The sequence below is a fragment of the Filicampus tigris genome, chromosome 21 (genome assembly GCF_054856515.1).
Source record: "Filicampus tigris isolate MCC_2025a chromosome 21, RoL_Ftig_1.0, whole genome shotgun sequence".
Taxonomy (NCBI): Eukaryota; Metazoa; Chordata; class Actinopteri; order Syngnathiformes; family Syngnathidae; genus Filicampus; species Filicampus tigris.
The window spans coordinates 13647236-13673934 of NC_141237.1; the positions used below are offsets into that span (position 1 = coordinate 13647236).

Genomic DNA, 26699 nt, shown 5'->3' on the forward strand with positions numbered 1-26699 from the left:
GGAGTCTTCCCGTGAAGACTTTAAAAGGTTAAAAATGATTTGTGGAAATCAATGGCAAGCTGTGTCCTTAAGGAGAGGCTGGAGGCGTTTTTTTTCCACCCCCTGATTGCAAAGTGCCACATTGTGCACCTAAAGTGTAAACAAAAGCACCCAGAAGCGGATGATGCCTGGGTCGCAATGACAACTGGCTTGATCCGCTAATCATGTCATTTGATTGGTGCTATCGGCTGACAAAAGGGAATATTGTCATGCTAACAGCTAAATGCTTCTCAGAAATGTCTTATTAAATATATTAATAAATATTCAATATTGCTGAGCAAAACTATGTCAAATAACTCCAAATTGTCCTGTTGAACAAAACAATGCACAATAATGTATATGTTATGTATATAAATATAAGTAAATATATAAAAATACTGTCAACACCCACCATTAGCAAGAGTAAGGGACTAAGGCATGCCACAAACAGGGAAAAACTATGAGTAGGTAATTGAAGCTCCCCCAAAATTGCATATATGAATAGTTTGAACTGTATATTTAGCAAAACTGATTGGTCTCAAAACACTTTAATATAATTTCAAACTGATTTTAAACTTTACCTTTAAACCAAATGCCACTCAGCAGAGACAAAACATGCATGTGTAAGATTCTGCGTAACTTCTGCTAACAACCCAGGCTAAACTTAGCTCCTCCACGACGTACAAATCTCTCAAATAGATGTATAGATAGATAAATATAAATTTTCCTGTGGTATCTTAAGGTCCCTGGGCCGGTCCGCTGGGAGGCGGAGTGTGACAAAGCCAAAAAAATGACTGGACTAAGCATGGCCAGAAGTGGATTTTAGTCCGGCCAACTAATCGGCCCTCATGCGTGTGACGTGCTCGCCAGGCGGCCAAATTTCATCTCAGCCTACTCAGTGAAAGGCTTCTTTTTAGGCTTCTTTTTAGGCTTCTTTCTACTCCCGCGTCGGCGCGAGCGACAACTGCCGCATTGATTCACGTGACCGATGCATTGTGCTGTTGGCGACAGGTCTGCAACACATGGAACGCACCCGTCAGGAATTGTTGCTGCTCTGATCGGTCCATTATGTCACATGTTGCGATGACATACAGTTTCCCACACGGAGAGGAGAGAAAGGATGCAGCACGCAGCTCATTGATGCTGCAAAAGCAAACTAGTTTGGCAATAAAATTAAATGCATAGTCTTGTCATCTTGGTCCCTTTATGGTTGTAGCAGGCACGATATCTATTGTTGTCTCTTGTCTCTTTGAAGCGACGCCCACCGACTTGGAACTCAACTGTTTCAAAACTTGTGTCCGGGAGTATATTAAGCTGCACGCAGCACTCAAGTATGACGCTGCCACATCAAAATGGAGTTTGTGGACTTCTTCTGGCGTCTTCTACTTCTGGAAATACGCCATAGCAAACCTGCTGTGTATAGTGGCTTGCTGGTATGCTTTTATTTTGAAGGTCATAAACGAAGGGAAGTGTGAGAAATAAGTAACTTGTTGAATGCCACTTCTGGCCGTCTGTTGGACCCAAATAATTATACAATACGACAAAACCAACCCCGTAGTAGTAAGTAGTAGTAACTAAGTACTAGTGGTGCATTTTGAAGTGTGTCCACAGCGGGTTCGAACAGTAAATTAGCCAGCTAATGATCCTTAAAAAGCATCTTCCATTTGCATCTCTTCTGCGGCAGCGTCAATCACGGACACTTTTTTTTTTTGGGCCGGGGGGCAGAACGGGGCAGGGGGTGATCATTTTTATGAATAAGGGTGGAGGGTTGCGGCCGGACCGGCAAAAAAGAGTCAAGTGCCCAGCTCCGCATATGTATATATATATTTTTAATTCCATTATAATAGTTTTGAATCATTTCTTTAACACAATATGCTGTTTTCCTATATTTTTGCTTGTCACAAAATAATTCACATTCGTAAGAGTCATATTTGAAGGTAAGTTGTTTCAATGTGTCACAATTACTAAATTCTTTCTCTATGAACTCTTTATATATTTGACAAGGGCTGCCCGCTATTGGAAAAACACGTTGACTATAGCGATATCGATTTTATTGCGATATTTAGCATGAAGCGAAAGAAATGATATTTTTCTTATCGAATGAAAGAAGTACATTTTTTTCATGCAGCAAAATAAGTCAAATACAGATAAAAGCATACGATTCCATAAGAAAATGATTGCATGTCCTTGTGATATGCATATTGCATAGGTCATTATTGCAATATCGATATTTTTTCAATATTTTTTTAACAATACAGAACAGCAAGATGTTTATGTTTGGCCATACAGTATGGCAGGCATGCTTTGTTGTATCATTCAGCAAAGAGCAAACAGTCCTTATGATTACAGCTCAGAAACCCCCCCAGGACAAGTTGCATGCAATAAAGCTTAGACATGAATGATGCGCAAAAGGTCCGAGGAGAGCGATTGCTCTCTCTCCACTTTTCTCCTGTGGCCTTCATCCTCTACAACACACACACACACACATATATATATATATATATATATATATATATATATATATATATATATATATATATATATATATATAAGGGTCTATATTTACGCTACTAATGCTAATAACAACAATACAATCATAATAATGATCATACTAATTCATGCCCATGTGTGATGCAAAGTTTAAAGCAATAAACATACTTTAGACGATTTGAAAGTTGCATCCATCTCTTCCATTTTAAGAGTTATTAGAAACAGATGTAATTAATATTAGAGATTCCAGGCTCTTGACAGTATCAAACTCCTCCAAAGTGTAAGCACTCGTCTTTACGATCTAATAATTTCCAATGTTGTGATAGCTCACTTCGGGGAGCAAACATTACAAGGATCATTTGACCAGTCTGATCTGTAAAGATTTTCCCAGGAGTCGGCATTTTCCCGTCATCTTTCTCGCCACCCAACTTCAGTTTTTCTACATATTGACTTTGACTTATTGCAATGACTCGATGTAATGGACAGGTGTCCTAATATGGACCTTTTTCACAAAACTAGACATAAGTAGACCAATGACCGATAACGCTAACAATGGATAAGGCTTCTCTTCGTGTTTTCTTTTTGCGTGCGTGCCCTCAAATATGGCGCCAAAAATCAGCGGTAAGGCTCTGTACTTACTGGACCAAAAATCTGTATGAAATGTTTGAAAGATGTGTATACAAGATGAGTACTCACGTGACGGGCAAAAAGGACTCATCTACCCTCTTGTTTGCAATTCAAAGCGCACGCAAATAAAAAAAACTTGTCAACAAACACCAGAGACCGCTTTTTCACTGTCAACCTCTTGCAAAGTTCTCCTATGCAATCCTCACATGAAAGGGATAATAAATAGGGAGAGTTTGAAGCTTGAATTCACACTAATGACAAATGGGTGGCCTGGAAATAAATAAAAGGAGGAAACTTCAAACTCTCCGTGGGGATTGTGTGGAAGAACTTTACAAGAATTTGACAGTCCGTCTTTCATTTTTAACCCGCTTCTGTTAGTGCAGGGTACCAACTAAGGGAAAGTTGATGTTTTTTTATTTAATCTATTTGAAATGATATTAAACTAACTATAAACTAACTGTATAAACTATATGCAAAGTAAATATATTAATATATTTTATATTATATTTCAATATAAATATATTCTAATTGTTGTTGACTCATTTAATCTTTAAAACATTAATATAAATTATTTCAATATACAATATATTCAATATATCTTGATTTTAGTGAGCTTCATTATATTCATTATTATTATTATTTTATTTTTATTTTTTGGGGGGTTTATAATTGTATTTTTCTCAGTGGTGATTTTTTTTTTCAGTTATTTTTGGCACCCAAAAAAAAAAAAAACAGTCTTGTATATGGCGTCAATTAGCTGGTAATTAGCGGCATGCTCTGCTCGTAGGGAGACAAAGCATCTCATCATGTCCGTACATTGTTGACTATTATAGCCTTCCTCCGGCGGGTGTCTGTATCTGCACTCAGCCTGGACTTGTGAATGATGAGAAGGAAAAGCAGAAGAGGGAGGAGGAGGAAGAGGAGGAGCAGTAGCAGCAGCTCAGCCGAGTGACTCCACAGCTGGAAGAGCGCTCACACCAGAAGCGCACAGTGCTGCTGATGGTGTGCTGGAAAAAGGTATATCACCTCAGTGGAAAACACTTTTGGAGGACCCTACCAAGATTTGGAAAAGACGATTCTGGACCTTGGACCAGGATGGACGCTTCGCTGATGTTCCTTGTACTGATGCTCCACAGATATATACCAAAGGTAAGAAAATCTGTCTATCCATCAATCAAGTCTCCCAAGTTTTCCCAACCTTTATTTAGACGAGGCACATATTTTACATTGAATAAAATTGTCTCAAAATGTTTATACTGTATACTAGGGATATAACGATTCACTGAAGATTCGATTCGATTTTCAGTTCCCGATTTTCGATTAGATTTTGAAAAAAAATCACTACCATGCTTGTCTCTGTGCGCTAGTGTGGTGCTGCAGCCATCCACAAACGCGATATGCAATGATGTTTGGCGCAAGCGCATAATTTGATCTACACGTTCAAAATGTGCTATGCATCTGGAATGGAAAGAAATGTAAAGACATCATTTTTTAGCACTCGCAATTAGTATATTCTAATGACTGTATGCTGTCTTTTGTTAGGTGTTGTTGTATAGGGCTTGTGAATGCTGAGATGCCCGAGTTCGATTTGTCTTGATTCGATTATTTGATTAATCGGGTGGAATCGATTTTCAATTAATCGTTACATCCCTACTGTGTACTGAAATAATTATGAGCATGTCTCAATATGCTTTATTGAGTGTGAAATATGGGGCTGTCCTAATGTTCTGTCATATGAATGGTAACAGGTGGATGCACTGGCTTTCCTTTGCTATCTTGTCGAGTATTTAATTGTTCTGACTGTTACTATGTGTAGCTGTGATAAATAGACGAAGAAAGATGCAATATTTCCACCACATCAATGGTAATTATGAGGAATGTCAACGGTATCCAAATGTCACGACCCACCACAAACAGAACAGCCACGTCAATTCAAGTTGTAGGGGAAGGGGATTCTTTTTTTTTTTTTTTTCGGGGCTAACTACATTGGCACATGTAGACCAGCTGATATTTTTGACATAGAATAAGTAAGCCTTTGGCAAAATTGTTTCCTGTTACATACAGCTGTTCTTTATACAGAACAATCACAGCAGTAGGTTAATATAATGCAAGTTCAATACTTGTAAATGTATTGTTTTGTTCCACAAAATAGAATGTTGAAATTTGTTCAGATATATGAAGCACTTCATCAAAAGAGTTTGTTTTACAATGATGTTTTCATGCATAAAAACAAGTAGCTGATAATAATGATAAGATAGTTTACAACATACAGCATAACAGCTGTATTCACCATGTTTGCTTTAAACTCTGGGCTCCACTAATGAGGTATGAGTCTGCAGACCTCAGAGCCTACTGGGTTGCCAATCCAATAGCATTTATTTAATGTATAAAGGACCTAAACTATTCAAAAAAATAATAACAAAAAAAAAAAATGAAGTGTGTATTTGAATTTTGGATGATTTGTTTCACAGTCATGTTTTATTGTCTTAAAGGGGAGGTCAACCCAAAAAACGTCCTTACAATAATAACCTCGGCATTCTGATTAATAATGCCTTTTCGGAATATGAGATAAGCAGCAGAATCCACCCGTTTTTGTCCATCTCAATGTCATTTTCTGTTGACTGAAAATGACATCACAGTTGCTCAGGGCTCAAGTAATGACCAATCACGGCTCACCTGCTTTCTAAATCTGAGTCATGATTGGTTGTTACCTGAGCCCTGAGCAACTGTGATGTCATCTTCAGTCGACAGACGTGGCAAAATGGCCGCAACGAGATGGACAAAAACAGGTGGATTTTACTGCTTAAATCATATTCCAAAAACGCAATACTAACCAGAATTCCATGTTTAGACCAAGGTTATTATCGTAAACAAAAACGATTGAAATAAAGAAACTAAAAATTAAAAAAAATCTGTTAAAATATAATAAAAACGCACATTCCTTTGAAAAATGATAACGAACTAAAACATTGGCATTATCTGCTAACAAAACTACGTAACTAAAACAAATGATAATCATAGCAAAAACCTTGACGTCCGAAGTGATGTGACGCGATGACGAAGAGGTCTGATGGGTACATCTCTGGAGCTACGTGTATTCTTTAAGATCAACAAGAAATTGGTGCTTGACTGAAGCACTGCCATTTCTCTCTCAAACATACTCTTTATCTCTCTCTCTCTCGCTCTCACACGAACGCACACACACACACACCCCCACACACGCACGCACACACCCACACACACACACACACACACACACCTGTACTCTCAGTATGCAAGGAATTACTGTTTATTTTTACCCCCCTCTCAAAAAGTTTCATTTTTTTCACTTGAGTTGTACGGATTATAGGTCCCATTAATAGCGGAGTAAGGTTTGAAATGATTATCTTGGTGTCATTTTTTTATGTGACAAAAAGCTAACATTGCAACAGAGGTGCGTAGAATTTATGACCACTAAGTTTAACAGCACGTACAGTATGTTGAGTGTTTCATCTGCATTTACACTTTAGAAGCAGACTTATTGTCTGTTGCTTCAAGGTCAAGTGGACGGTTATGTTTTATTTGTTGATGGTTATTCATACATTGTCAGTAAGTTAGTAATTTTTTCACATAATCTTTTTGGGAGTTTTTGATAAGCAATACTTGTTACCGTTAAAGAAAAAAGTTGTGCGTGACAAATACATGATGTTACAAAAAAACTAAAATTAATAAAAAATAAACTTTTTTTTTCAAGAATATGTTCTATGCAAGCCCACTAGTTGAAACAGGGCATTCAGATAAATATTGCGTTTGTGGAATAAGTGTTAATCCACTCGTTTTTAGCCATCTCTGGCCATATTGTCTTCTGTCGACTGAAAATGACATCACAACTGCTCACAACGACCAATCACGGCTCAGATTCAGAAAACAGGTCAGCCGTGATTGGTGAGCAGCTGACCTGTTTTCTGAATCTGAGCCGTGATTGTTCGTTGTGAGCAGTTGTGATGTCATTTTCAGTCAACAGAAGACAAAATGGCCGCCCCCAGAGATAGCTAAAAACAAGAGCATTTTGCTGCTAAATTTATATTCCACAAACGCAAAATTAATCAGAATGCCATGTTTCAATTAATGGGCCTGCTGGGAACATATTCTTGAAAAAAATATGCTTGGGTTGAGTTCCACTTTAAGCATTTTCCCCAAAACTAATAAAACCTAACAAATCTATTCTAAAAACTAATCAAAACTAAGTGAATTAGAAATAAAAAGTCAAATTTCAATAAAAACTAAACTACAATGAAAAATCCAAAACGATAAGAACCTGGGTTTAGACTACTGGGACTGCATAGAACATTTTGGGGTTGACTTCCCACAATAATTAAACACATTAGCCTAAATATGGAAAATCAGAATGCATTTTATATGTGTCTGAAAGCATTATATTGGCATTATACATTATATATTACATTATATATTATATAGTAATGGCCTCTCTGTTATGGTAATGTCAATTGACTGATCAATTGTGCTATTTCTGCTTTTTGTGAGCGATTGCGCAATCCAAGGTGAGGCTAGCTGCTTGCTGCCTTACACATGCATTTGAACCGGAAATACTAACATTCAGCAATTTTAATGAAGAAATTACGGACATTATTGGATTAAAAAAGACAAACGCTGTCAGTTGTAAAGGGTTAAAGAAATAAAATGGGGATCGAGGAGGATGTAACCTTTATTATTGTATTTTACACTCCACATGCAGGTTAGGCTCTGCCTCTGTGCTAAGAGAATAAAGTGGCTTCACTCCTGACATCTGGATGACTGGCCCACCCTGGAGCGCTTTAACATTTCACACACACACACACACACACACACGCACGCCCCCCCCCCCCCCACACACACACCCACACCCACACGCCCACACATTTGTTGACACATTTCAGTGACTCTTATGCAGGAGCTGTCTTTAACAATAACATATACTGACATGTTGCATCAATACATTTTGCCAGGAATTGTTGTGTTGAGATTTAGCGGGTGTGAGTGGTCACTGAAAACATTATGTAAATGGGTAAAAAAAAAAAAAAAAAGTGCATATTGGTAGTATCTATACGAGCAAATACTTGTGGGAGAGGGAGTGCTGTAGATCGGTTGTGCTTTTTGTGCACTCACCCAATCCAACGTACCAAGGGGGAAAAAAAACTGAAGGAGTCAGCGTGTCACTAAAGTGACGTTGAGAAGAGGTTTGGGAGCCCACCTCTTGCCCACCAGAGGGTGCTGATCCACTTTATTGATACTTTATGTTTAATACACAGCACACAGCAGGGGTTTAATAGCCATGTTAAAAGAGTCATCGTCTTAGTATGTCTGTCTGACTTTCTATTTTAAGGAGCCTATTGGGTCCCGGAGTTTTCAATAGTTTTTGCACACTGAAAATGTTGCCAAGCAACAAGTGACTTAACCACAAAAACAAAACAAAACAGCTGAAGTGTGTATTTTTGGAGGAACTTCATTTGACTGATTCACTTTTTCACACAGCCTAAATGATCTGAACGACCAATCATGGACCAGCTTCAGAAAACAGGTGAGCTGTGATTGGTCGTTACCTGAGCCCTGAGCAGTTGTGATGTCACTTTCAGTCGACAGAAGTGACAAAATGGCCGCCACCTGAGCTAGCTAAAAATGGGTGGATTAACTCTTATTCCACAAACGCAATATTTATCAGAATGTCTTGTTTCAACTAGTGGGCCAGCAGAGAACATATTCTTGAAAAAAAATGTTTGGGTTGATTTCCGCTTTAACCATGAAAAATAATGTGTTTATGGGGCAATTTGCTTTGTGAAAGAAGAAATTACCTCGTTCTGCATAATTCTCTACTAAATTCTTACGGGGTCACATGGAACTCCAAATGGTGAGTGGAAGTCGGGGATGAAAATGTAAAGCTGTGATCGACTGGCCACATCAATATGTGCCGTCTCGTCTTTGAACGCTGAAGTCCTTCGGATGCTTGTCGCAAGGTGATTAATTGTGCCATTGCAAAAAAGGCTGCCGCTTGTGTCACGACTGCAGCGATGACAAGATAATAATCAGACCGCGCCAAGAGAGCCATTGGCAGGGAAAATGAAATGGGAAGCTTGCTGTGGAGCAACGTGTTTATTAGTGCCGCACACTTCACTGCCACACACACACAGATTCCGCAGCCTTCTGTCACGGCTCACCCGTGAATCACTTCAAAGGCAGGAAGTGATTGTGTTCCGTTAAAACAATTTTGGTTCGTCAGAAATATTGAGCGGAAATGTCCTTCAAGACATTGAGTGTGCCTGAAGCTAAAAAGCTACCCCGTGGATGTTGTTGAGATACAAAACATCCTTCCAGCAAAGTCATTCTCAGCACTGTCCATTACTTCAGCTTGGTAGGTTTCCAGTCAGTAATATCAGTTACACTGTCACAAATAAGGGGATGCATGTCCATTTCTGCCCCTTCACGTTTCTCATGGGATAGCAACTAACTGCATTTTTTTACTTTTTTATTTTAAACCCACGGTTACGGTTTCAAATTAAGGTTTTAAATCTGCCATTGGGTTTCAAACAGAAATTAAGATTTAAAGACATCTTAAGGTTTAGATCATATATTGGAGCGACGGTAAAGCCACTCATTTCCCATCATGATTTTCAATAGTTGTATATAGTTGTAGTCACGTTAAAATTTGTTTTTTCATACATACATACGTCTTTGAGATGGAAGAGCAAAGGGTAGGAGCACTGAATAAGCTTGAAGGTTGACCGACAGTCAGCCTGTTGGGTGACTGGGCGTGAGCTGTGCATTCTGTTTCCGCTTGGCGGAATAAAGCCACTGAAGAGCATCAGTAACTGAGTCGTCCTTTAAACCAGTGATTGTCAACCAGTGTGCCGTGGCACATTAGTGTGCCGGGAGAGGTCATCAGGTGTGCCATGGAAAATTATCTAATGTCAATTATTTAGACCAAAATATATTATTTTCTAATATTTTTTGGTTAATTACCGTATTTTCCGGACTATAAGCTGCTACTTTTTTCCTAGGTTTTGAACCATGCGGCTTATAGACCGGTGCGGTTATTCTGTGGATTTTTTTTTTCCACCTGTAGGGGCGGTCTAACCCAGGAATGCTCAGTAGATGTAGACCGATATGATTTTTTCAGGGATACCGATACCAAGTATTAGTAGTTAAGGAGGCTGACAACCGATATTTGGAGCTGGTATTCATTTTCAGTAAAAAGGAAAATATTGGCATCAAAATCTAAAGAAAAATGCACTCTTAACTTTGTTGCAATGTTTTTAAGCATGTTTATTGAACAATCAGGTTTCAGGTTTGCATAATGTTGATTTTTTTTTTTTTTAATTATTATTTCAAGACATTTTTGACAGTATACATCTCTGTTATAAAATTCTAACAAAAAGTTCAGGGAGCACCTGGGGTTGTCAGCATGTCTTAAAAAGGATAAATTAAAACTTAAACAATAGCTCCATGTAATTTTCTACAGTAAATGAAAATTAACAAATGACAGAAATGTTTAAGTTTCACATATCTTTGTTTTAATTTCCAAAGTTTAAAATTGATTTATTATCGGCCCGCAGTGTTTTAAAAGAGGCCGATGTCGATATTCGTCAAAAAGCCAAATATCGGTGCCGATAATCGGTCCGGCCGATAATCGGTCTATCCCTAGTGCTCAGTATGTCGATCGCGATCTACCAGTCGATCGCAAAGGTAATATTGGTAGATCGCGTGACATTTGTAATGGCTGCCATCTGTATTTTGAAATACGGTGCGTTTGTTTTGAAAATGTCATACCGGAAGTTGCGTCTTACAGAATCTCCGTACGCTTTATGCAGAGACTGAGAAGCACTTGTCGTAGCGGCATTCACCATGCGTGTTGCTTACTTTTTCCTCGTCATTCCTCGTTGTTTTGCCAAAGCTGAGTGAATATACAAAGTTGATCGACAAGTTTGTTGAAGCATCACATTTTTGGACTGTGGAGATTGTCTCTTGGAGAAGACTGCCGTTGGTTGAAAGCAGGCCAAAGTGCTCAGTACTATTTTGCATTGTCTATCGTGATTAGCTTTGACGCTATGCAAAGCTTCTTTGTCATAAATATAATATGTGTTTTATGTTAAATATCACTTTTAGTTTTACAATGTGTTTTACGGCGTTTTGCTGAGCAATAAACATCTGGAAAAGGAACTGGAGTCTCAATCATACCCTACCTGGAAGGTAGATCATTTTGACTTGGTCATTTTGTAAGTAGCTCGCATGCTGAAAAAGCATGAGCACCCTAATCGGTCTGGTCTAACCGGAATTACAATACAATACAGTACAATTGCCATTAACAGGATGTTACCGCAGGTGGACTAGTTCAACAGGCGAGGGCACTATGGACTAGGTTATGAATTATGTGGTATGCGGAAGTAGAGCTGACAAACTGGAATGGCAGCGGGCACGTGAAAGGCTGTATATTTTTCCATTCAAAAACATGTTAAAATGCAAAAAATTGGCGGGGCTTTACAAGGATAAACTAGACAGTGAAGCCAGATATTATATATTTGTATATATTCAATATTCCAGCCATCTAAATTAAGCAAGAAACGCAGCGAGTTCGTCCAGTGCGCTCGCAATATACTACCCCGGTAGCGACGTCAGCAATGACACGCCGTGCCCTATTTTTCAACATAGATGGTTGCGGCTTATATAAAGGTGCAGCTTATATATGTTTTTTTAATCATTATTTTTTAAATCGCGTGAGTGCGGCTTATATTATAAAAAATGCGCCTTATATTACGGACAATACGGTAGTGAATTTATGTATGCCAAGCATGTATAGCAACAGGCAAAAAAAAATGCTCTTCCGGTAGAGGTAAAAAGGTACATCATTTACCTATATACCCACTTTTTGTGAATCGCTTTGCTAAGCGGTGTGCCGTGATTTTTTTTCCAATGTGAAATATGTGTCTTTGCTCTATAAAAGTTGAGAAACACTGCTTTAAACACAAGCGAGGGCGTTACATTGGTGTCAGTAGTGGGATCACGGATGGCGACCACTCTCAGAGAGATTGAGGACTTTGCAGCTCACGTGACAAAAGATAAGGCGTCTTGAGGGAGGGATTGAGGATTGAAGGACCGAACAAGAGGAGCGAGCCCTGCCTTAGAGAACACTTCCCAAAAGCGGCTAGCACTTCCTGCAGTCAGGACCTCAATGGGGAGGCGAAAAGTAACCCTCGTAACAGGAGGAGAGAGGCGGGCCCAGCTTCCATGTGCACCCTGTGGAGACTTACAGCATGGGCTCTCCCACTCAACAGTGGAAATGCCACGGCAGCGGGGTACTGTCAGACTACAACGGAGAAGGACATCTGGTGACGTACCTCGCCCAGGTACACCTGTCAGCGCCGTTTAATGGCTTGTCTCTTGAGGAGGCAGCCGTCCAGGTCACCCTTGCCCTGGAGGGAAAAGCCCTACCGATCCTTATGGACCTTCGAAGCACATTAGCATCTTGATTGGCAGGCTATAGAGGGAGCCCAGCGGCAGTGTTTCGTCCCATGTACACCGATGACTAGGGAAAGGTATTGATAAGATTTTAACGGATACTGCTTATCGATCCGAGTGAAAAGCTCTGCAGATCCTTATGGACCTGTGAACCACATTAGCATTGATTGGCAAGCTATAGAGCAGACCAGGTCAACACGCGGACGTTTTCATGCGGCTCCTGAAGCCCTTTTCAAAAATGAGCTTAGTCAAGCCTATTCATTTTGTATGTGGTGAGGAGTGGGGAGCATGGATTGGTGTGGTAAAAGTTCCCTGCTATTGTCCTAGTCTTGTTTTGCTGCGAAATAATGAGACATTCTTCTTAAAATGTAATTTTGCTCGCCAGTGTGGCATTTAAAGACCTGTGAAGTAAACTTGGCCAACCATCCTTTGACTGTTGAAACTATTTTAAGTGAGCTTTTGTTCGTTTTTATGAAGCAACCCACCCAGATTCATAATTAGACTCATTGCAACGCGCTTAACGAAATTGTAAAAATCATAAAAAAAATTATCAAGGTAGAGTAAGGTAGTTCAACCCGTGACACAATTGGGGAAAAAAGAAAGAAAAAGTGACTTGCGGTGCCGCATTGGAAGTTCGGGTGCGTTTGAGCACGCACTGGAAGAAGACGTTGCCCTCTGACATCGCGGCGGACCTCTTCCGTTTGCCAGCGCTCCCATCGAGGCGGAATCGGCGCCGAGGCAAATGTGGTGGCCAGCTAGCGAGGCAGAAAAGTTGTTGGTGCACGCTTCGGCTCCTGCTCGCTCCCGGACGCACGGATGTACTCCACTGTGGCCTGCTCGGGACCCCGCTCGGCAGATCTCATCCACCCCCGGGACCGTGCCACCGAGAAGCTTTTTAACCACCTCGATGACCTCAACCCCAGAGATAGGAAAGCCCAGCCCAGAGAACCCAGACTCTGTTTCCTCATGGGAGGGAATGTTGGTTGTATTGAGGTCTTCGAAGTATTCTCTTCATGGGATTCACAACGTCCCATGTTGAGGTCAACAGCGCCCCATCCCAGTGTCGACCGCGCAGTGCTTCCCCCTCCTGAGATGCCAAACGACGGACTGGAATTTCTTCGAAGACGTCCGGAAGCTATTTTCCATGGCCTCGTCGAACTGCTCCCACGCCCGAGTTTTTGCTTCGGTGACCACCAAGGCTGCAGTTGGTACCCATTAGCTGCCTCCGGAGTCCCACAGGCCAAGAAGGCCCGATAGGCCTCCTTCTTCAGCTTGACGGCATCCCTCACCGCCGGTGCCCACCAACAGGTTCGCTGGTTGCCGCCATGACAGGCACCGACCACCTTATGGCCACACACAGCTCCGGTCAGCCGCTACAACAATGGAGGCACGGAACATGATCCATGTTTTACCTGAACGAAAGGTGCTCCAAAGTAAATTTAATGCTGTACTTGAACCATTTGGACTCCTTTTGAAGATAACACTTTGAATTTTTCTCCTCAACTGTCAGAATCGTTTTAAGTGCTACTGGCACTTAATTATGGAGGTTTGAATACATAAAAGAAGGCCGACCCACCCGTGGGCTGATGGACTTGCAAAGGGTTTCGAAAAATGTATCTGGCTCCAGATGATTTTATTTTGTGCAACCACCTGGTGAAAAATTTAATTGAGTAAATTCAACCATTACTTTTTTCAGTGTACCCCCAGGAGATTATGCCAAGGTCTTAACTGTTTGAACAATATTTTGATATTTCATCAGCTGTTAAGTGTGCTTCCCCCCCGTGACATTGCACCTAAATGAAATAAATTCATAGGCGAAAGCAGTTTTTGTGTGTTATATTATTGTGATTGCAAAGGATTTGAAAGTTCCGAATATATTGACCTGAGCAGCAGTGTCCTCTCGCGCCACTCCCTCGTGAATCGGGCTCTATTCATACTGTCTTTTCATAGTTGTGGTGCACGCGCTTAACTCCAGGTGAAGATACTCCAAGTTGAGTAAACAAATTCAAATCAGCTGTTCTGGAACCGGAAACTCTGAGTTTCCTATCTCAGAGTAGATCAACTCAGACTTCAGGATTAGACTCAGATTTTGATTAATCTTCTTTGTGAAATAGACCCCAGCCAACATTATTACACCAACACAGTGCAAGGTCGTCCCAAGAACCACATGAGTGGCCTGCGGAATTGTTCTCGAAATAGCTCACCAGTTATGTAAACACATGCAGTCTTATAGAAATAAAGTGTTGCATAAAAATAGGCTATTTATCAGTGCCCAAAATTGTTAAATGATTTTTGATTATTGTGAGAAATCCTTAACATGGTCAGTGTCTTCACAGAGATTATTCTAATTAACTAACATAACAACATAACAACGGATGATTAACTAACTGTTAGCCCTTCACATTAATCACTACCCAAGAAGTAGCTCTCAACGTCGAAAAGGTTTGTGACCCCTAGTTTAGGGTATCAAGCCACTTGAGCCATGCACACTAATTTGACTCGGTAGCTTCGAAACATATTTAAGCAATTACTAACAATATGGATGACTACACACAAGGAAATGGGTCCGTTTTCTATTTAGTAATGCTTTTGTTAGCAGTTTTTTTTTTTTTTTAGTAGAAAACCTGAATAAATCCTTGAGAGAGCAGACAGCGCTTCAGCTTCCCGACAGTCCTCATTAATTCCAGAAAACTTGTTCAGCTTGCATCAATTTGGTAGATGTCGTCCGAGCCCATCCACCGTCTCGTCATTCATCACACTCGCGTTTGTTCTCTTTTGTTCTGCTGTAGCCTCCTCTTCTCCCACGACTCTGCTGACAATGTATGAAAGCTTGCACACTCGCTTATGAATTGAGCACTCCGGGGTGCAGTGGTACAAGGCCACCGCACATATTTCATAATGTGTTTAGCGCCATTTTAACAAACCGTACTATTGTGTTGTTCTTCTTTTTTAACAATATGCTATTGTTCTCCTGTTTAATATTATACACACTCCATTGGCTCCATTGTCCTTAAATGTCATTTTCCTCTTTGGGTTTTTAATATGATAGTCTATTCATCCATATGCTATCAGGTTTTCCATCAAATGAATCTGAAAAGCGTTGTACAGTATTTGTAATGTGTGCATTTTTACAGTTTTGCATAGCTATAGTCATATTTTCACATTATATTATGTATCATCTATGTTTCCTTTAGATGTGTTTTATACAATATAAATAAGTAAATAATACAACTGGTTCTATACCTTTGTATTTTGCTGGTTCACAATAAAAAATCAAGTGAATTTTGAAAGACACTTGTACGATTTTATGCATCTTTCACGGCTGTCAATAATATGATTATTCACATGAATTCCCAAGATTTTATTTTTTTTTGTAACACTAAATTAGCCCTAAGTAGGGCTCCAAAGAAAATGCAACTTCAAGTGATATACTGTGATTTTGAGACTGCCGCTTTGATGTATCTCATTCTGACACCATTGAGAAAAAGAAGGCAAAGATCTCAGTGGGAAAAAAATAAGTTGAGAACCAGCATGCTGATCAGGTGTTCCCTGCTGGCGAAGCCACTTTGAAGCACTTTGTTTGAGCCCAAAAAAAAAAAAAAAAAAAAAAAAACATGCTATGGACCAACAATGCCAGCTGGGGGTTTATCTGCTCGCGAGGTCGCTTCGAAGCACTGCATTCTTAGGCGGAACCCTGTAAACGCCAAGAACAAGACTAGAACTCACCAAGACCAAAACAAGACCAAGGCTTTTGGAGGTCAAAACCGAGACCAGCAATGAAACCGGTCTGGTCCGGATTTATCAGCATCGGAATACCCTTCTGGAGTCAAATAACGAGCACTGTGGACAGGATTTTAAAGTGAAGGGGATCCCTGTCCTTCTTGAGCAGCAGAGTTATTGATGCTTTGGAAAACGTACTGGTCAGCTGTCCATTTTGAAATGCATGATTAAACGCCCTCACAAGGATGGGGGCTAGTACATCCGAAAAAGTTTTGAAGAATCCTGAGGAGAAACTATCTGACCCAGGGGATTTAGAACTTTGTAAAGAATTGATGATCTCCTGAACTTCAGAAATTGTTCTGAAGGCTCCCAAATTACGATAAGTACCGGTATCAACATCAACTCCAGGGCATGTTAAACAATCCAGAGGGTTGGACACTGGCCAGTCGTGGGAGGAACTCTCAGAAGAGTAAATTGTGGAGTAATAATAAGAGAAAGCATCATAAATGTCCAAGGGGGCTGTTATAATCAGACCAGTTGGGGATGCTATTCTAGGAATAAGCCTAGAGCTATTCACCGATCTGGCCTGGTATGCCAACAATTTGCCAGGTTTGTCGCCTGGCTCCAAAAAACGTTTGCTCCAAAAAACGTTTGCAAAAGCTCAACCTGAACTTTGCCAGTCAATAACAAATCCTATAAAGATTGCAACTGTAATCCCTTTTTATACAATGTTGATGAGGGGCTAGTAGCATACAGTATATAGCATCTAGAGAACGGATTTCATCTGAAAGATCTGTTAATTTACCAAATTACATCCTTTTAAAATGGGATACGAATGAAATAACCTGCCCACGAATGTAAGCCTTGAAAGAGTCCCACAGTATATCACTATTCATTTTTGGCTGGTCATTAATTTAAAAAAAAGAGTGTATCAACTGATGTTGGAGCGTGATCTGAAATGACAATATAGTGGTACCTCTACTTACGAACGTCTCTTCATACGAAAATTTCAAGTTACGAAATGCCTCAACAGGAAAATATTGCCTCTTGTTATGAAAGAAATTTCAGGATACGAAAGGTAAAAATACAGTATGGGCTGCTACTCGCAGCTCCGGAGTTTCCTGAACGCAACATACTCATAGCTGCTCTGCCATTGGCTATTACCTAGCATCTTCCTGGCATCCATTGGCTAAAAGGGACCTCTACCGTATGTGTCTATGTGTGCAGATAGACAGGTAGCTCGATAGATATGTGAGATATGTCTATGCAGCGTCCTCGTCATTCATCCCTCGGGCCATGAGGCGCTCCGATAGTTTGACGTGAATTAGAAACGAGGAAAAGAAAAAAAGGAGAAAATCGTTTTTTTTTGTCCATACAAACAAAGCAAGAGATAATAGGAAAGTATGAAAAACATTTATGTCTGAATATTGGGGGGGCTTGGAACGTAAATACTAAATTTTCTATTTAAATTTCTTCCAGAACTTAATTTCGTAAGTAGAGGTACCACTGTAGTATGATATTTGCAGGCAGTAATACCGCTTAGCAGCCTAATATCCAGCAGAAAGAAATCTATCCGTGAAAAAAATGGAGGCTGCCTGCGGGCTGGTAGAAATTTGAACACAGGCCGCATTTGGTCTCTGGGCCGGACTTTGGACATGCCTGCTCTAGATTGTATAAACATAGTGTGTTCTCAAAATATTAGCGTGCACTCCGAACAAAGCTTTATATTGCATTTGATGCTCCACTGGCACGCAGTTGTTCTCATGCTAATGCAAATACAAGGTCAACAGCAGATCTGACAATGCTGATATTTCCTCCTCGGACAAGTCAGTCGCCCGTGTTTTCTTCCCATGCTGAAATGGCTCCTCATCTCCAGGTCATCTTGTGTGTCCTAAGATATGTGTGTATGATGAGAGTGTCAGGGCGACCTCATGCAATAAGTGCAGCAGGGCGCTCACACAGCGGTATTTTTGTGCACCACATCGGTGGCTAACCTTGCAGTGCTGGTGGATAACAGCTGCTCAAATGACTCTACGTGTTTACATTGTGACGTAGTTCATCCACTCAGAGACACCCCCACCTCAATTAAAAATAACATGAAAATTAACTACTGCGCAACTCATACGCAAGTGTCTCTACAAAGAAAGATCCCATCCCAAATAAACACCTTACTTCAAATAAACCTGGTACTCTATTCAGTTGAGTGAATAAACAAATGATCTACCAAAGCGCCTTGAATTAGAAATGGGCAAGACAGTTCTTTTGAGTGTACTGAATCACTGCAATCAGCTATTCTTGAACTGATAAATGAATCGATTTATTCAAAAGATTCATTCACTGACTCGTTTATTTTGTTCACATTGACTCACGTTTCCCGAAGTACGATGTGTTGTTGACTTAATAGATGCTATAGAAGTTGGCTTTTATTTTCTTTTTTTCTAATATATGTGTACATACACTTATTATTTTTAACTTCTTCAAAATCCTTATACATCTATGTGGTTGTTTTCATGTGTTTGACTCAATATTAGCCATTAGCTTGGAGGAAGGGATGCCAACAAGCGCATACGCCGTCAGTAGGTGCGAGTGAAAGTTTAGTGGCACTCGCCGATGAATGGCCGTTTAAAAATAGAGGTGGAGCGACCTATAAATGCGTACTATTTATTTCCCCCCCGGGAAAATTGACGGATGACGGACGACAGAAGGGTACCCTCGCTGCTGACGGATGACCGACGATCAATTTTTCGTAAAATGCCCAGCTCTGCTAGAAGCCAACTTAGGGGTAGATTTCGATGTATCAAGGGGTGACAAGATAGGAACATTGCAATTAAGAGATTGAAATGCACCTTATTTCTCTGCTTGAGGGCTCTTATTCAGTTAATAACTGAACAAAAGAAATAAGAAAGGACTAAAGTACCGGTAAATGAAATTTTAATTACACTTGCAACAGTAAAACTTCAGAAGAATGAAAGAATGAAAGAAATTCCAATGAAGTGAATTCTTAAGCAGGAAAGAGTAGATGTTTAACCATCAGCAAACCTTTGAAGAATCACTTGATCAAACAAGTGCCTCACTTCAATAGAAAAAAACCCCACAGTAACAGTGACACTATCACGAGCTGTAATCATCTTTGCCTCTGCACCTTAGAGTAGTATACTAAAATTGAACAGAAAATGTAGATTTCTTTGCTATGCTAGCTGCAATTAGCTTTAGGAGCCCACCACTCTTACACTTACTAATCTTTCTCTCGGCTCAGGTCTGCTGAGGATGACTGATGGTGGTGTGACAGCAGCACTGTGGTGGCAGTTTATTATCAAGGACGATGTGAAACATTTCTGTATGACTTCGCCACCTCGCCTTACTGAAATGACAAATGTTGTCTTTTCCCTCCTTAACACCCGCCATCACTTGCTCAGTCGTCTTTATTGACCTTCTCGAGCAGCTCACCTTTCCGACTTCTGCGTCTTAATCGAGCTGTCAGTCCTACTGCTGATGCATTTCTACAATCACACTGGCTGACTTAGCTGTCCCCCCCCCGTCTTACATTTGCAAGACAGACTCACAGTGATGACACAGTTTTTGGGGCAGTGCCCTACAAGGGGACAAAGTGATCACTTGTGGCAGCGAGCCCCGTCTTTCTCTCTCTCTCTAATGTATCTACAAAGAAAGTTCTCATCCCAAATAAACACCTTACTTCAAATATATACATATATATATATATGTTTAGGTATTGAGTCCGCTGATAGTGTAGTGGTAAACACGCCTGAGTTGTGTGCGGGCAGCGTGGGATCGATTCCCGCTCAGTGACAGTGTCTATGTGTGCCCTGCGACTGGCTGGCGACCAGTTCGGGGTGTAGTCTGCCTTCACCCATTGACGGCTGGGATAGGCTCCAGCAACTCCCCGCGACCCTGTATAGGATAAGCGGTTTGGAAGATGACATGACATGACATGTATAGGTATTATTGTAAACAGTATTGTATACTTTTTACACTGTAGTGGATAAAGCGACTGGGTTCCTTTCGTTTAAAAGATGGAAACTTAGCTTTGTGTGTGATTTTTTTTTTTTTTTTACATCTGAATTGTCTGTATTTTGATTGGCCAGTTGCTGGATCATGCTACTGCGATTCAAATTTTCCCTGAAGTACTTACCAATTCCTCCATTTTCCAATCGTGGAGCCGACATCCCATGCGGCTGTCATTGATTGACATGTCGGTCAATTCACAGCGCTGAAATTTAGCGCCCCACCTTGGTCCTATCTTAGGCTGTTCGATTTTGCCTAATAAGAAAATCCCGATTATTTTCTCTCAAACCGATTTTACGATTACGATTTCTTTGTAAAATAAAAAATAATGAAAAATAAAGTATTTTGAATGTCTTTTATTTAAACTTTATTTTTCTTTCTTAGAACTCACAATGCCAGTCAATTTAACTTAATACACACAGAACAATACATTGGGATTAACAGCATTTTACTTGGTTCAGTTCTATTCCAGGCAATTTCCAAGTTTCAATCCTGGGCTCCTAGCTCACCATCGACCCGGCCAATTCCGTCAGTTGAGCATACGCTCCACTTCACTTCCTCACTCACTCAGCAGTAAACTCAGATAGTCGGCTCCTGCATCAAACAATCCCCCACATGTGTCACTTTCTCCTCGGCCAGCAGACAATCGCTTCCGCATTTCAGCAATTGGATTGAACGCGCTACTTACGTGAGCGCATGACAAACACGGAAGTAACCACCGGAAAACAGAGATTTTAATACGAAGAGAAGAGTAACAGAAAGTACAAATACGAAGAGAATGTACAAACAGAACACAATACAGAAAGTACAACTGGCCTACACTTAAATACAGCAAAAATAACAAAACCGAATGTGCCGATTTGAACGTTTTTAACATTGTTTTATCCAGAAAATGTGGTTACGGTTCAAAATCGCTTAATCGAGCAGCCCTTGTCCTATCTATTTCACTTAAGGGGAGCAACCCCAGACCTGAAGTCACCCCTTTTGCTACGTCTACATGACAGGATCTTATTGCATCCCTGCTTTAACTCTCTGCTCTTCTCTCTCACAGGTGTTGTCGCTGCAGATGTGCGACGTGGTAAAAGAGATCGAGCTGGAGCGGGAGCGCTGTGAGAACAGCACATCGAGCAATGTCACTTCAGGTTTGGGAATCAAAAACTAAGAATGCCCAAAGTGCATATTTATTTTGTCACTCAAACAACACGGCTGAAACAGGACCTTGTGATAACGCAAGGAAACACCTTTGAAACAATAACTCTGCGGGCTAACCAGTGTGAAACACGATCTGTGGTGGCTGGTTGCGCGCTGGCCAAGGGTAGTGGCGCATCACACCGCCGTGGCCAGCCACGATACAGCTTCCCAAGATTGCACAGTTGGGAAGCTCTACGGAGCGGAGGTGGGCGGCATCGAAATAAATCCCAAATTCCCGGGCCATTAAAGCATACGCTCAGAAGTATCCAGAGAGCTTGCCTGCACCCACCGCTGAATGATGGTCACTCAAAGAGCACATGACTAAGCATGTTGAGTGACTGTAAACTAGGGCTGTTCGATTTTGCCTAACAAGAAAATCCCGATTACTGTATACCTCAGCATACATGTACTGATAACTATTACGGTGACGTAGGTGGTGTGTAAAGACCGAGCTCACATTTAATGTCAGAAAAATCCAAAATATTGTGCCGATTGCTTTTATAGTGGACAAGAGTAGGAATGTGCATCTGATTTTTGATGGCGATTGGTCACCGTTTTCAGACACTATTTGGAACGTGATAAACCAAGCCAGGAAACAATGACAATGCTTGTCTCCCTTCAAAGACGTGGACAAAAGACGTGGAGAAAAGACAGGCCACACCCCCGAAAAAGAGGCGTTCCAATTTGCGGTAAAAGTTTTCACACAAAAAAAAAAAATTCATGACAGACTTTTTTAAGGGGGCGAATTTCAGTGCTGATATTTTTACATTCAGACCTATTATAAAAGTGCCCATGTTCAGCCCAGTCAAGTATGCACCTAACCCTTAACTTAATCCTAAACCTTAAACCCAAACCATGAATCTAAATCCTAACCTTAAATCACATTTTTAAACCCAAACCATGAACCCTAATCCCACTCCTAACCCTCGCCCCAAACCATAATCCCTAAACTCTAACCTAGCCCCTAACCCTCATCATAAATTATAAATCTAAATCTTAACCAGGAATCTAAAACCTATAAAACCCTAACCCCTGTCCTTACCCCTAACTATTTACGACTGACCCTGTGGATGAGAGAGTGACGAGTGATTGGTGGCACATTGCTGTTTTTAGAATCTTCTACTGTCAGAGCTGGGCAGTCCGTCCCGGGGCAGAATGGTCCGTCCGTCCGTCCCAGATGAACGCCCATTTTTGGGACAGAGGACGAGGGGCGACAAGTTTTGAAAAAGGGACGGACTAAGCAATGGCGGAGGTGGATTTTAGTCCTGCCCACTAATCGTCCCGCGTGTGACAAAATTCATCTCAACTTACTGGGCGAAATGGGCAAACGACAAAAATTGCCTCCGAACACTTCAAACGTTCCACTAGTTACCCAACTGTGCAGGAGATATTTCAACAGTTTAGTTTTTAAAAAACTAAAGAAAGAAAATAAAAACATACCGTACAACAAACTCTACGCTCACGGTTCTCCAAGCCTGCTCTCTTTTTTTTCTTGTCCCGGTAGTAGTAGCTGGCCGTGTCATATAGCTCGGGATGTCCACAAACCACAATGATAATCATTTCCCTTCATTTTGGGCGCTCCATACAAAACCACCTAGTGTACAGGACGCTGTGTGTGATTAGTACTCCCCGATGCTGGCTGCCGCGAGGCGAGGAGAGAAAAAGGTTCATTTGTTTTAGCTGCGACGAAAGGGCGGGCGTAAGGACAGAAGCGCTTTAAAAGGACGAGGACGGAAGAGGATGATCATTTTTATGAATAAGGTTTTAGCGATGAGGATGGAAAGGTACCCAGGTCACGGACGGAGGACGGACTGGCTAAAAAGGGTCAAGTGCCCAGATTTGCTTACTGGTTCACGGTCTTGAGCTTAGCCACTGGCGTTATAAGGTAATGACAAATTATAAATACTCATTAACTGCAGCAAAAAGCCTCACAAACCATGTGCCTGCATGGAGCTCAATACTGAATTTTACTCTGGTGAGTGGCTGCATAATAAAAAATGGACTGGTGACCTCTGCGCTGTCTATTTTGGGTTTCTGCTGACTCAGACAGTCACTACACTCCAATCAATATAAGTTTGATCACAGAGAGAAATATACATCATCAAGTACATCATCATTGCAGATAGGCTACAGTGTCTATTTATAACGCGTTACATAAGCAAAAGTCCGCGAACGTATGGTTTCTCACAAAAATCGCACACTGCTAATTCACTTAGCGCGTCGGAGAGATGACCTCAGGCGACACCACCTGTCCAGGAAACAGATAAACGACGTGTACAAATGAAGGTCAGCTAAGCAGCGGGAGAAGGCCTCTTCACTGAATGAATGCACACATAGTACACATGTGGATATGAATGTGAACATGATGTAGTAAGTGCGTTTAAAAGGACACAATTCAGGATGGAGCAACTTATATTGTGTTTCAAGGACTCCCGTAGACCCCAAAGTCACAGGAGTTGTTTTGTTGCCATGGTTAGTGTAGGCCCACTTGCATTCAGCCATATTGTCTTCACTTTGGATCAACATTATTGTGGTGTGCTGCAATTCACTGAAAACTAAGGCCTCGTCTTAAATAAACGCCTGGCTTCAATTAAAAAGCTGGTAGTCACTGCAGTTGTGTAAAAAAAAATAACCCCTCCGCAATGAAATGGCTGGGCCTCAATTAAGTGCCATTGCACCACCCTTATGCTAGTATTTCAACATATACAAACCCCAATTCCATCAAATTTGGGAGATTGTGTAAAGCATAAATAAAAGCAGAATACAATGATTTGCAAATCCTTTTCAACCAATATTAAATTGAAAGAAAAAAAAATTTAATGTTCAAACTGATGAATGCTGTGTGTGTTGTTTTTTTTTTTTTAATATTGCTACATTTTGAATTTGACGCCTGCAACACACAACTAAATAGTTGGGACAGGGACACAAAAAGATATAGGATATAGCATTCCTCAGATATAAGATATTTGAAGAATGCTCAAAAAACACCTGTTAGGAATATTTCACCTGGGAACAGTTTAATTGGAAAAAGGTGAGTGTGATGATTGGGTATAAAAAGAGCAGAGCTGGGCACTTGACCCTTTTTTGCCGGTCCGTCCTCCGTCCGCAACCTGGGTACCCTTCCGGCCTCGTCCTTCCGTCCTTATTCATAAAAATTATCGCCCCCAGATCCCGTCCATCCTCATCATCCTTTTAAAGCACTTCCGCCCTTGCTTAGTCTGCCCTTTTTTAAAAACGTGTCCCCCCCGTTCTCCGGCCCAAAAATGGGCATCCGTACGGGACGGAGGGATGAAACATTCCACCCCCGGGACAGACTGCCCAGCTCTGAAAAAGAGCACCCCCGAAATGCCAACAGTAAGAATGCGTCAATGGCGATAACCAACATTGAATTCCTGTGACCGTTGAGCCCTCAGGCGGCACTGCATTCAAAAACCGCCTTCATTGTGTAAAGGATATAAAAAAAAACAGCATCTGCGATGGTATAAGGATGTAGTCAGGGGCTAATACACTCCTGGTTATCACTCTGTGGCCACCCCCATGGTCACCTAGGGGAAAATTCTGATTATCTGTGATTTTTCGGGCATTTTCACATGGATGCAACCTATTCTTAGACCCCACATTTAAGAACGCACTCATGGCTACCACTGGCCACCTATTATGCAGGTGTTGTTCGACTCTGGCCACTGACAAATTTCTGGCTATGCCCCTGGGTGTATTGGTGCCCATGGAATGGTTAATTTGCACACCCGTGAATGCACCATGAATGCTGAAAGTTAAATACAGGTTTTAATAATAATAATAATAATAATAATATATTTTATTTGTATAGCACTTTTCGTATCACTCAAATACGCTTCACAATAAGAATAAGTGAGTAAAATAAAACCTGCTGTTAAAACAGAAACAGATATAACCAAGAAGAAAAAAAAAATAGCAAAGATTAAGTGATGTTAAAAAGCATGGCGGAATAGGTGAGTCTTGAGGAGTGTTTTAAAGGATGTGTACTCCTGCAATATGTATGTATCAAGCTATGCCCAAAATCTGAAAAAAATAATTCTTTCCCAAAGTGTTAAATTTTTTGTGTTCTTTGTGCTACAGTGTCTCTGACATGTGCATGCATGAGACAGGCGGGACCACCAGCACATAAGCACATGATGTTGTGGCTAACTACACTGATGCTATGAGATTTTGATGCTGGTTAGCCACATTGAATAAAAAGTTTCATGATCCAGTGCCAAATCTGCTAAGTGATACCACTTCAACATCACTTGAATAAGTAGTGAATAATCTCAGATGCCTCCATATTTATCCTCAAGAAAAAAGCCTGCAAATTACATAGCTGTAATTGCCTTCACCACGATGCTGCCAGTACTGTATGTTTTTTTCATTAATTTTTTTAAAAATAGAGTCTGTGCGCCCAATATAAAGGTGCGGCTTATAGTCCAGAAAATATGGTACTTTTTACTTTTGGATTACTCCACTACCAAAAATGTTTTTTTTAATAATCAATCAAACAAAACAAATTAATACGCCGCATGGATGTCCTATGTTTAAAAAATATTTTAAAATCTCACATACCCCTCAAGTGCCTTCACATCCCCCTGGGGTCACATGTACCCCCATTTGAGAACCACTGCTCCATGGTAACAAGCAGTCCAGATGAGTTCGACATCTGACACGTTTCTTGGTAAATGTTATTTAAAATAAATGAGTTGTTCAGTGGGCGGCACGGTGGTCGACTGGTTAGCACGTCCGCCTCACAGTTCAGAGGTCGCGGGTTCGATCCCGGCTCCGGCCTCCCTGTGTGGAGTTTGCATGTTCTCCCCGTGCCTGCGTGGGTTTTCTCCGGGCACTCCGGTTTCCTCCCACATTCCAAAAACATGCATGGTAAGTTGATTGGATACTCTAAATTGGCCCTAGGTGTGATTGTGAGTGCGGATGTTTGTCTCTGTGTGCCCTGCGATTGGCTGGCAACCAGTTCAGGGTGTCCCCCGCCTACTGCCCAAAGACAGCTGGGATAGGCTCCAGCACGCCCCGCGACCCTTGTGAGGAGAAGCGGTACAGATAATGGATGGATGGATGGAGTTGTTCAGTGAATACCATTCAAAACAATCACCATCCAGTCCCTTTGATTCACTTGACCG

The 26699-nt window shown here is 41.0% G+C and overlaps 1 protein-coding gene across 1 annotated transcript in view; it reads left to right on the forward strand.

Moving 5' to 3' along the window:
- The first annotated feature begins 4153 nt into the window (after positions 1–4153).
- The window catches only part of vipr1b (vasoactive intestinal peptide receptor 1b), a 68582-nt gene continuing 46036 nt past the window's right edge, over positions 4154–26699 (forward strand). Inside the window, exons 1-2 of the mRNA XM_086020912.1 lie at positions 4154–4284; positions 21416–21506. Of these exons, the coding sequence (XP_085877038.1) occupies positions 4231–4284; positions 21416–21506 (145 nt within the window). The 5' untranslated portion in view covers positions 4154–4230. The remainder of the gene's footprint in view (positions 4285–21415; positions 21507–26699) is intronic.